The sequence below is a fragment of the Balaenoptera ricei genome, chromosome 1 (genome assembly GCF_028023285.1).
Source record: "Balaenoptera ricei isolate mBalRic1 chromosome 1, mBalRic1.hap2, whole genome shotgun sequence".
NCBI lineage: Eukaryota > Metazoa > Chordata > Mammalia > Artiodactyla > Balaenopteridae > Balaenoptera > Balaenoptera ricei.
The window spans coordinates 173,433,424-173,445,944 of NC_082639.1; the positions used below are offsets into that span (position 1 = coordinate 173,433,424).

The 12,521-nt window shown below is 48.4% G+C and overlaps 1 protein-coding gene across 1 annotated transcript in view; it reads left to right on the top strand.

Moving 5' to 3' along the window:
- Positions 1-2,817: 2,817 nt before the first annotated feature.
- Positions 2,818-12,521, top strand: part of DUSP10 (dual specificity phosphatase 10) — a 38,602-nt gene continuing 28,898 nt past the window's right edge. The window contains exons 1-2 of the mRNA XM_059942150.1: positions 2,818-3,742; positions 5,949-6,817. Of these exons, the coding sequence (XP_059798133.1) occupies positions 5,992-6,817 (826 nt within the window). The 5' untranslated portion in view covers positions 2,818-3,742; positions 5,949-5,991. The remainder of the gene's footprint in view (positions 3,743-5,948; positions 6,818-12,521) is intronic.

Below are 12,521 nucleotides of genomic sequence, written 5' to 3' on the forward strand. Positions count from 1 at the left end.
CACCCACAGGTACTGCAGTGGTCTCCTCTTGCAGGGAACCCTTCTCCTTAGCCTTCCTCTAGGCCTAGAAATGTCATAGGATATTTCAACAGGCTGGTCTCAGTGACCTCAACTGCTTGCCCCCTCACTTTTCTATCCCTCAGCTCATTCCCCACTTCTTGCTGATTTAATATCACCTTTATCCTGCAATTTCTTCTTCCTAAATTTTCTCCAAGCCTTTCTCTGCCTTAATTCTAGTACCTCCAGGAATCCACTTTGACCTGGAGTATTATTTTAAAAACTTGGCTCTCACCCAGTCCAGACCTGCTGCCATCATTTCCCACATACTTAACCATTTGCGTGAACATAAAGGCAGTCATTTAGTTAATACATTTGTTTGACATTATCCACATTATGTCTTATATGCTGGCTTACGTTAGCTTCATCTTTTTGCTTTAACAAAAAGATGTTTTGCCCTGAAAAACACAATAAATATTTTTCGTATGATGTTTGTTTGTAGGAACAAATATATGGCTCAGTGCAATCATGTTAGAACACTCAAATGCAGAGAAGATGCTTCACTGTTTCTTTGGGACTGAAACTGAACACTAAGGCTTTGCCGGTTATTTGTACACAGATCAGGTTCATAGCCATTGGCTGGTTGGTATGACAAATTTAAATCTAAGGGTAGTACTTCAGATACTATTTCCACATTTATGACTCAAAAAATGGAACAAAATCACCTCTTTTTGTACAAAAGAAGCTTAGAAGAGTAGTGACTAAAAAAATCCATCTGTAATCTGTTTTTTTTCTACCACCGTAATTTGAGTATGAACTATACACTTAGAGATGCTTAATTTAAAAAATAATTACATCTTTGTATATGTTAATGACATGTTTATTCCATGTTTCAGGCTTGATAAATGATGAGGAATTTTGCCATCTTTCCCAATTTTTCTTTCTGGATGGCTTAGATTCTTAGCCAACTAAATTATAATAATCCACCAGTTTGAAACTCTAATAAAATAATCATCTCATTCAATGAATTACATTTCTTTTTAAAGTTACTTTCCCCTTCTGGGCCTTGTAGAAAGGCTGTTAAGAACTAATCTGCAATTGTATGAATTCCTACTTTGTTTGGACTTAGATACTGAGGTATTAGCATTGAATTCATAACTTATAGATCATAAGTACTTTTAAATAGAGGGACCCTATTTCCTAAAGCAAAGACAATGCTTTTTTTTTTTTTTTACTGAATGCCCTTTATCTGCAGAGGATCCTTTTTTTCCCCCCTGAGTGCTTGCACCAGAACTTTTTCCTTTTTCTTCTGAGCTGGGGTCTTGTTATTTTGCAGGTAAATAAATACAGTGACTCTGGATGAACAGATACAAGAGAAGAGAGTCAGAATCAGGACTTATAACCAGAACTCTCCAACCTTGAGTTAGTGAATATTTTTTTCAATACTTATCTATGGATAGGAAAAGGCAAGCTATTAAAGTTCCAAACAGATCCAGGGTTAGAGCCTCTGGGAAGTTCTTTTCTGATTTCTCTGGAAATTATCCAGAACCCACCTTTCTTGGCCAGGATCTGCTGATGCCAAAGGTGTAAGGATCAAATGGCGTACCCTAACCACTCATTAGTTATCATTAAGGGGTAATGTCTATATGTGTTGGTGTGTGAGTCGGGGGGCGTGGGGCAACAAAAATGCTTTCCTGTTTAAGATGATTGCATGCATTTACTTCAGTCTGAAACACTGTCGTGAAACTCGGGCTGTGTGTCTATGCATATACGGGAATATGAGAATATATATATCCCCAGAGGTACCCAAAGGGATCTCTCAGCTCATTGAGCATAGCTGGTCAGCCGGCCAAGGTTTGGCATCTTCAGATTTCAGATCTGCACTTAAAGCCAATGACATGAATATGTCGCTGCCACTTAGCTTGCTTATTAGGCTTGGATACTGAAGTATGTCTCCAAACACCTTCAATCTGGTAAGAAAAAATCATAGTCAAATATTGTCTAGCGCTCTCTGAGACAGGAGAGGGAGGAAAAGGAAAAAAGCTCTATTTCTTTAGGGTTCCCTGATGCAAACTCTCTGCAGTTCATCTCCTCGTCTCCACTTCTTTTCGTACCCCAAGACTTTCCCGCAGTTTCCCTGATATTTCCCTGATGATGCACAGGCAGGCTCGCCATCCTCCCACCCCCTCTCCCCCCAATCCAATCCCCTCTTCTGCCGCGCGCCTTAGCCGGCGACCACTCCGGCGAAAGTCGCGAGAACCAAGAGGAGAGCGCCGCCTTCACGACGCTCCGCCGGCCACACTCAATCGGTTATTTACTCAGCTCCGGCTCCTTTCCGCCAGCCGCTGCTGTTCCAGAAGCTCCGGGCAGGCGGTCCTCGGCTCGCTGGGGTCCTACGGGGTGGCCGGCAACCGCCGAGGCGCGCGGGGAAGGCGGGCTGCGGGCCGGTGGTGCGCGGTTCTGAGGAGCGGGGCGCGGGGACCCTGCGGGCGGCGTGGGAGAGGGGGCGAGGGCGGGCAGAGGGCCAGGCCTGGGTGGCGGGGCAGACGCACGGCAGGCCCCGGGACGCCCGGCCTAGCGGGTGGCGCCTGTGCCGCCCCTCGGGGCGCGCCCCCCCCGTAGCTTCTGGCCCGGGTCCAGGCCGCCGCCTCCAAGCAGCCCTCCGCAACGCTGCCTTCGTGCTAAGGGTGGAGCCCCGGTAGGCAGGCGGGGAAAGCGGGGGCGTGACCAGGGCGCAGATGTAGGAGAGCCAGAGGGCGCCGCGCCACCTCCGCGCCGGCTAGCAGTAGGGCAGCCGGAGGGGCAGCGACATCTGCGGGCGGGCGGCCGACGCTTCCTGGCGGCGCGGGGCCGAGGGGGTGGCCCGGCGGACTCGGGCCGCGGCGAGGCTGGAGGGCCTCACTGCCCGTGGGCGGACGGCCGGCTCGCCAGACGCCCCAGAGCCCAGGGCCCCAGCGCGTGGCCCCGAGCCGCGGACTGGAGAAGAAGCGACGCCCCTGGCCGCGGGCTCACATGCATGCCCCCGCGCGGGTGGCTCGGCGACGTCTGTGAATCGGGTTTATCAAGTCACGTCGAGCGACTCGGAGAACCTGTTTTTCCCGCTGGGGAGAGTGATCATTCTCGTTGCCACTTGCCTGTAGAAAGTTACTCCAACACGTTTGATCATCCGTCCAGAGTAAGAAGGGAAAAGAAATAGCGTGGTCTCTCCCGGGGTGAGGGGACGTAGGGGGATCCCGCCAAGTGGGCAGAGCCAGTTTTAGCTGGAGCGGCGAGTCCAGCCCATTGACAATCCAGCTCCGGAAAGGGTTAACTGCATCCTGCCGGTTCGGTTTACATGTAAATAGAGAGCAGCTGCTCCGCGCGGGCCCCAGTTGGCCCTTTTAAGTTTTTGATTGGTTGCCAATGACATCACCGCCCGTGTTATAACACTGTGGACCCAAAGCGGCGTCGGATAAACCCTCCTTAAAGAGGCAAGGCCACGCCCTGGCTCCGCCCTCTCCAGCCACCCATTGGCCGCGGGCTGCTTCGAAGTAGCGGTTAGCTTTCTCTGGATTTCTATTGGTCCAAAGCGCCGTCGGTCGGCAGCCGGCCCGCCCCCTCAGAACCTTACATTTACAGTGTAGCAAAAGAGAAAGTAACTATGTTGCTGCTGGAGATCAATGAAGCCAAGTGAATGAGGGCTGAATGTGCGAATCCACAGCCGAAGCGGAGCGCCAGATGGTGGAGGGTTACACTTATTTATGAAGTAAGTGGAAGTCACCGTGGCTACTCCTGAGAGCCCGGGAGTGTAAGGCGGTGTGAGTGTGAGTGAGTGAGTGTGTGCGTGCGTGCGTGCGTGTGTGTGTGTGGGTTGCGATGCTCACAGAAGAGCCACAGCAGGTGAGGTTAAAGGGTTCCGGCTGTTGGCTCACGCTGCCCTGTGCGTTTACTCTCATCTGCAGTCTACTTGGATTGGGGGCGAGGAAAAAATGAGGTTTGTTGGGACGCTTTGCGGCAGTTTTAAATGCCAGGGACTTGTTAGTGCGCTATGTTGCGAAGGGGGATGTTAAGTGCCCCTGGAGTGGGGAAGGAGCATTCTCTAACCACTTAATTTTCTTTCCAGCCCCTGACTAGAGGTGGAAGGACGACTAGCGAGGGAGAGGGGATAGCTCAGTATTTCTCTGGGAGGTTTCCTAGGCTAGTCTGGATGGTTTCACGGGCAATATATATTTACGCCCGACCCTCTGCTGCAGGGATGCAGATCTCTTTATACACTCCGCGCGTGTGTGTGAGAGAGAGTGTGTGTGTGCGCCACGCACTCCGTGTGGAGGTGGGGGTCCCAGCTTGTGTCTCCGTGAACACGCTTACGCGTGCCTTTCAAGGGAAATGGACTGTTGATCCTGGGACGTACCCTACCAGGTAACACAATAGCAAAGACTTTCACTGCTTGGTCCAGCTGGGAAACAGTTATAGCTTCTGGAATAGTACTTGCTCTTCAAAAAATACTACGCAAGGGAGGGAGGGAGGGAGGGAAGGAGGGAGGGAGGGAGGGCAAGGGAGGAAAGAAGGGAGGGAAGAAAAGAGGAAGGGAGGGAGAAAAGAGGTTGGATCCTTCTTGCCCATCCAAAGGTGGTAAGAGAAAGCTGAGTCGGTGGGGATCTGTGGATGTGATAGATGCGTGCCCCTGTGTGTGTGTATGTGTGGATTCTGCCTGTGACACTTTGGCTCTGTGTCAGGAAGTGGTGACAGTCCTGTGTAGAGGGATGTTCGATGACATTTTTCCAGACATCTCTTAAAGTTCGTTTAGATGAGCTACCCTTGCATGGGGTTTGGGTTCTTTTCTGTGTGTATGTCTAATAGGACAGGAGCCATCAGGGCCCGGGTGTGGAGTGCCCCTGTGCCTACGGGGAGGAAGGAACTGTCCCTTTGCACGCGCCCTCTCATGAGACAGGAGGTAGACCCCTGAGCAACTCTTTACTTCCCACAGGGATGGGCTCATTGGGAAGTCTTCTTAATGAATCCATCCTCTTGAAGAGGGGGGATATCTGTGTGGGATTGAAAGATTATGCATAGCGGCTGCCTCCCATTGAGAGGATCTCTAGGATGTGCCTGTGGGGAAAGAAGGAGGGAGGAGAGTTGAAGTGGTCCTTTCCTTAAAGGCAGAAGTGGAGGGAGCAATCCAAGGGATGGATCTGCCAGAGTTGGGGTTTCCAGACCTGGCTCCTTGGCTTGAGGCTTCATTCTAGGAGACTAGTTTGTAATGAAAGAGGAAATGCAGATTAATTTATAAGAGGCTAATTGGAAACATCGGAGGTTTTAATATGACTTTGTTGTGCTTTTCAAAGGACTCAGTAGAATGGAAAGTAAGAATAGCTGGCAGTTAAAGAGATTCACCTAGGGGGATGTTTTCATTTTGATGTGCAGAAAGTTGACATCCGCCCCTGATGTACGTTTAGCTGCCGTATATTCCCGTGAACCATGCCAGCACTCTTGGTCATTCCTTTGCCTTTGCAGTGGGTGAAGGAATTACATGGAAAGTATGCACGGGTGAATGCACGGGTCTTTCTCAGACGGTTGCATTATACTTCTGCCCAGGAGATGAGGCCCAGAAGAGATGCCTCTTAAGAGCCTTCCCTTCTGTCTTCAGCTTTTCTAATTCTTTGTGCTTTTACCTTTTCTCAGGCTGAACTTTGATGTGGGTCCGTGAAAGGTTGTTCATCAACATTTGCATAGACTTTACATCTAACCTTAGACTTAGCAAGAAGTCCTTCTTGGGGGGACTGGGGGGTCCTCAGGTTTGCATCCTCTTTGAATCCATAGCAATGAGCTTCAGGCTTTGAGAGTGACAGGATAAAGGGCACTTAGGACGACTTTGCTCAGAGGGATGCAAAGCCTTTTCCCAGGGATTGGATTCGACTGCCTTTTGTGTCACGTGACTTTATTCTTTCTTTCCCCCCTCCCCTTCTTTACAGACTGTCTTGAGTTCTTCTTGAATTGCCAGTTTTCAGCCTCCTCATGCCTCCGTCTCCTTTAGACGACAGGGTAGTGGTGGCACTGTCTAGGCCTGTGCGACCTCAGGATCTCAACCTTTGTTTAGACTCTAGCTACCTTGGCTCTGCCACCCCTGGCAGTACCAGCCACCCTCCTGTCATCGCCACCACCGTTGTGTCCCTAAAGGCTGCGAATCTGACGTATATGCCCTCATCTAGCGGCTCTGCCCGCTCCCTGAATTGTGGATGCAGCAGTGCCAGCTGCTGCACTGTGGCAACCTACGACAAGGACAATCAGGCCCCAACCCAAGCCGTTGCCGCCGGCACCACCACCACCACCACCACCACCACCTCCATTGGAAGCTCTACCACCTGCCCGGCCAACCAGATGGTCAACAACAGTGAGAATGCAGGCTCTCTAAGTCCATCAGGTGGGGTGGGCAGCCCTGTGTCAGGGACCCCCAAGCAGCTAGCCAGCATCAAAATAATCTACCCCAATGACTTGGCAAAGAAGATGACCAAATGCAGCAAGAGTCACCTGCCGAGCCAGGGCCCTGTCATCATTGACTGCCGGCCCTTCATGGAGTACAACAAGAGTCACATCCAAGGAGCTGTCCACATTAACTGTGCCGATAAGATCAGCCGGCGGAGACTGCAGCAGGGCAAGATCACTGTCTTAGACTTGATTTCCTGTAGGGAAGGCAAGGACTCTTTCAAGAGGATCTTTTCCAAAGAAATTATAGTTTATGATGAGAATACCAATGAGCCGAGCCGAGTGATGCCCTCCCAGCCCCTCCACATAGTCCTCGAGTCCCTGAAGAGAGAAGGCAAAGAACCTCTGGTGTTGAAAGGTAATGCCCCCACCCCCTCCCCGAGCGCAGTCCTGGTAAGCCTGGGGTCACTCTGGGTTTTCTCTTAGAAGTACCAGCATCCTCCTGCAAAAAAACCAGAATGGCCTTTCTTCTTCTTGTCTCCCCTTCCGTGCCCTCTCTTAATTATTTTGGGGTTGGGAGAGAAACCCAGCAGCCTTGAACTGAAAGCCAGAAGATCTGGGCTCTAGTCTTGATTCACCTTCTCATTTGCATTGTGCAAGTCATTTCCCCTCTTGGAGACCGTTTTCTCATCTTTCTGTAAAGGGGCTTTATGACACCAGATGGCATCTCCAGTCATGCCTGGTCTGGTAGTTCTATTCCAGTCAAACTAGCTGGAAAGTTCTTGTCTCTCAGACTTAATCAAAGTTGATGGAACAGAGGAAACCGCAACTGTGGTGAACTACAAGTAAACCTCCAGGTACCAGTTTTTTTGTGGGAAATTCTTCCTCTTTCTCACCTCTCTGAAAGTGACCTTCAGGAAGGGCAGTGAGCCTAATTCTAAGGTCCCCCCAGAAAGTATAAGTTCACCCCAAACATCCGTTCCTCTGCCAGAGCTTCAAGGGACAGAGTCATTTTTATGAAGTACTCCCCAACCCATTGTTCCTTCTGGCATCACCTGACAACCGTTGGCATCATGGCTCCTCCCAAGATGGGGTGGTGGGTCACTTGCCCCACTGAACACAGGATAACTGGCAGGTCAGTGTCGCTGAGCCCTGGCAGCAGAAATTAATTGCTCCCTGGTCTCTGGGCTCCTTCCACACAGCACTGCCTAACCTAGCAGTGGAGCCCGCGTCCCATATCCAACCCAGGTGTGCCTCTTTGCCCTCGGATGCCATCCTTTGGGGCACTGCACACCACGCTTCACCTTTGGTGTCTTCTGTCAGGGGGTAGTGGTGGTAGTGAGAGACAGGCATCTTATTTCTTCTCTTCCCTTGTGTGTTGAGTTAAGGCATACAGTCTGGGCCACATCACCAGCCAGTCTCATGCAGTGTGTAGACCAACGACATTGCTGGGTTCCTTTGAACACCTTGCATATTTAAATTGCAACAGGCCATTGGGGTGAGCAAGTTAGTAGTTTTGCCTTTGTGGGCCAGCTCTGCCATTCTTCTTCTTGTCTTCCCAATGGTGCATTCTGCCTTTTGTTAAGCAGTGTTCTTAGAAATACAGTTCTGAATGTCTTTGACATCATTCCCTCTGCCCACCCTTACTGCCCTCGAACCTGCTCTTGTTGGGCTCAGCTAGCACAAACGTATGGCTTTCCTTGGGCTGGTGGGCTCTCAGGAGAAGGAGAACGTCATGGACATTGCATCCAGAGAGTTCCCAGCAGCTCCCAGGTATTTTTTTGTTGTTGCTGATGGGTTTTCTTGGGGTTACAAATATGCTCAGATTTCCTCTGTGTACCCCTGTATTTTATTGTTTTGTATTCTTGTTTGGCTGACTTTGAGTGATTCCCAGTAGGTTTACCCAGCTAGCGTTCTGTCCCCGTGATCTTGGCTTGTCTCATCTTTTTTGGATGAGAAAATACAGTCTACAAACTTCCCATTTGTAATAGTTTGTCTTGGGGAGCCAAGAAGGGGAGAACCAATGCAATGATCTTGAGGGTGGTCTCTTGCTCATGTAGAGTAGATGTCATTGAGGGAAAGCAGACCCTTTGTGTCTGTATGATCTGAAGCCAGGCATCAAATAATCCACATGGAGATGACCCTGGACATGAACATAGGGTGATTAGGAGGAGTTGCAGATTCTACCCTCTACTTTGCCGTGGGCATTGTTGTGTTTGAGTGTGGCTTGTCAGTCGCTGGGCAATGAATCTCCTAGGTGTTACTGATCAAAGTGGGGTTCCTTTCCCCCTTTCCGGTGGATGCAGCTGAGAGCCTGGGCAGCCTGCGCTTGTTCCTCAGTGTCAGTGAGGAAAATTACCTCAATGGGGCGGGGCCGGACATGCTGTTGACCTCACCACTGGGTGCCTGGGAGGCCGCTGTTAGGGCTCATCATTTTCGGTTGGTGAGACACAGCGGCGGTCGACCTGGAAGACACACTGGTGGTAGAGGTTGGATTATTTGTAGTCTGGGGGGCTCTTTCTTCAAATATCTGGGAATTTGGTTGAATATATGTAGTTCAGGAGCAAAAGGGTCAGTAATCTACTTCATTATTTTTGTCATTATTATTTTGGTCTCTTTTGGGGGAATGGCCTAAAATTGGGACCACGATGGGAGGGAAGGGAAAGAGATTGATATTAGAATGCCCCTAGCTACCCTTTCATCTGGGTAAACCAAAGGTTAATACCATAGCACCACTGAGGTGAAAAGTGGGGTCGGCATCTCTCAGAAGGCATAGCCAGCAACTTCTCCTAGGTTCTTGAGTGGGTCAAGCAGACCATTCTGGTCTGGCTTCTCTGCTGAGGTTTATTTTAGTAACCCCCTCCATTAGTGATGTAAGATTTTATTTTAGCAAGAGTGGTGGTGGTACCATTTTGGAATGAGTGACTTTTGTAGGGTAGATATGGGGTGGGGGGTAGTTAGAATCTAAGGTCGACACCTCTAAGGCTTCATTAATTTATCTTCAGAGATTTCAGTATAATCTCGGGTAATTTATGGCTGACCCATCTGATTCTCTGGTTTATGTTTGTAAACACCGGTTGCTACCCTCCCTGTCCAAGTTTTATGTCCCCCTGTTTCAATGCCATGTTCTCCATTTTTGGTGCTGCCTGTCAAGTAGAGCGGCTGCTCAGATACCATTTTAGTAATGCTGTGTCAGGTTGGTAAGAAACTGATCAGAGGCGCAGAAGCCCCTGGGATTAAGTTACTATTCTAATTTACAGTCCCGTCCCTGTTGTGACCTATGTCTGAATCTGTGTTTTATTCTCATCTTCCGAAGAATAAATGGCATCAGACCTGTGCTTCTATTCAACCTGGCAAAAAATGATCCAAATGAATAAATATTTAGAGACCTGCAAAGTCTTTGAAAGAATTACAAGCTGTTTTACCCAAAGTTGATGTTTAATGTGATTTCTCACCCAACTCAATAAGGAGGCTAGACAGTTCTGGATTTTTCATAATGAGAGCTACCATCTTTGCTCTGATGTTTATAAGGCTCCCTTTCTTTTTAGCAAGGCTGTGTTCAGGGAAATAATTTGTCATTTACCTAAGTAGGAAAGGATAGTCTACTATCACCTCCTCTTTAAAGACAGTCTATGCCTTTAACATTTTTATTATGAAGTATTTCAAATATAGAGAAACATAGAAAAGAGTATCATGGGCACCCATATACCTAGTACCCAGATTAAACAATTATTAACACTTTCCCTATTTGCTGTCTCTTCTTTTCTTGGTTGTTGAAAGATTTTAGAGTATAGACAATATTTGAAATGTATTTCAATATGTTTCATGTTGAAACTTAATGTTTTCAAATTAAGAAGGCTGGGAATATTGTATAGTATAGTATGGACAACATTTTCACTCCTAAACACTGGTGTCATGTGCCCGTTGTTGAGAGACTTTCAAGCTTGAAATTCCACTCTGAGTAACTGGCTATCAGGTCTCTGGAGAAGCGTCCCGCCCTCAGAGTGGGAGGTTTCCAGGCACCTCCTTGGGGGTCTATCATGCTCCCCTTCCACGAGGGTCTGTCAGGGCCCGTGCCTGTACTTGCTCTGTGCTGTCACAAAACAAAAGAGTGACTGATTGCTTCATCCTCCAACAGGCCTGCCTCAGTATCAGAGACATTTACTGGGGGGGAGGGAGGGGGAAGAGAGAGCATCAGTTCAGGAGACTGATGCGTAGGGAAGATTCGATGACAGAGAGAGTTAGTTTCTTACGCTAGAAAACTTTCCTTCGAAACTCCTGAGATGAACAACATAGATGGCGCATTTTCCCATAGTCAAAAAGGGCTCTGAAGTAAACACTTGTAGGCAGTGCTGAGTCTGATAACAAAGTGAAGGTCTGTGCTCAGAAGTCAGAGACCCTGGGGAAATATTCTTTCTCTTTCCTGCTTTGTTTTGTGAGGGGAACAAAAGTCTTCCTCGTGTCTGTCAGGGATGTTAGGAGGATTTTTTTTTTTTTTTTTTTAAACAGGTGAAATAAGGGCATAATATATATCCACAAGTTTGTTATTCTGAGCTTCTGTTGAACATCCAAACATGCTGAATATTAGCCTTACAGCGAATGGTGGGGAGATTCAGGCAGGACTGGGTATCCAGCGTGTCTGGGCTCTGGTCTTGGCTCGCCCCTTACTAGCTCCGTGCCCTTGACTGATGGCTACTTCGCTTACTTCCTTGCTTTCCTCATTTACCAAAAAGGATATAACAGTAGCTGTCTCATGGTGGTAGTTTAGATATTAAATGAATTAATGGGTACAAAGTGTCCTGAACAGTTCCTCATACAGGGTGAACACTTAGGACACGTAGCTTCATATTATTACTGTTGGTCGAACAGAAATGATGGTATCAGTAAAAGTGCAATTTTGGCTCCTCTTCCAAAGGAGTGCAGATAACAAGCTAGGTATAGCAGTGTGTGTGTGTGTGTGTGTGTGTGTGTGTGTTGCTAGGGCTTAAAAATAACTTGGTGACTGTTACCTAATTTAAGTAGCATATAGTTGGAGTGCCAAGTAATTACAAAGACATGTTGGGTCAGGAGGCCAGAGTAATTTGGGCATATCCTAGAATTATTTATTTGTAGGGGAGTTTGTAAAAACGTGATGATAAACCTGTCCAACGAATGTCCCATAACTAAATAATGAAAGTATAAAACTATTAAGCTTTGCTTTTTCTGGCCTCTCATCAGGCTGATTTATTTTTGGAGTAAGGATTGTAGTCTGACTATAAAAGGGGAGGTGGAAGGAGGGGCAATGTGCTTCATCTTGAGAAGATCTCGAAGCTTTGAGTTGTGATGAGATGGACGGTGGAGGGAAAAGGAGGAAATTCACTGAAAGACCCTCTCATGTCTTTAAGCGAGTCTTGAACCCTCCCCTGAACTGGTTCACATTTACCTATACCCTCTCTAAGCTTTTGGATGTACTATTCTGCTTCCTAATTGAAAGTGAAAAGCTGTTCCCTGTTCACTGTGTGTTCAGCAGAGTGGCGTTTAGCTCGCTTACACCTGAGCTCCAACCGAGGCTTTTCTGCTGACCAGCTAGGGGTGTCCTTAGGCAACTCAGGTTACCCCTCCGAGCCCGTTTCTCTTCACTGTACAACAGGGATAATTCCAACATCAAGGATGAACTCAGACAATGTAAATAGAGTGTCTGGCACGTAGATCGCTCTCAGTAGATCAGGTCCCTGGGCTCTGCTCCCCTACCCCCCATGGCCTTTCAGAACCTCTTCCATAAGACTGGGGGGGGGGGGGTGGGCGGGAGGGGAATGGGCCCTTGTTCTGAGCACAGCACTAGGGCGCATGTTAAGTAGGAACCACTTGTCCTCAACCATTCAGATCAGTTAAGTTAACCATCTGGCCCCTCAAGGACAAGTTCAAGAAACTCCTCTCCTAGCAGTGGTAGATAATGCTTTTAGATGAGAAAAAGCAGGGTAGAGGAAGGGAGATTTGGCAAAATCACAGGAGCAGAAACGCTCTCTACCATACAGCCTGGTGGTGCCTGTGTTCTCAGGAGCTGGCGTGCGCCTCTGACCAGGAGCCGCCCCTGCTTCCTTCATCCCAGTGTTATCGGCAACCAGACTCCCTGGCTCAGCGTT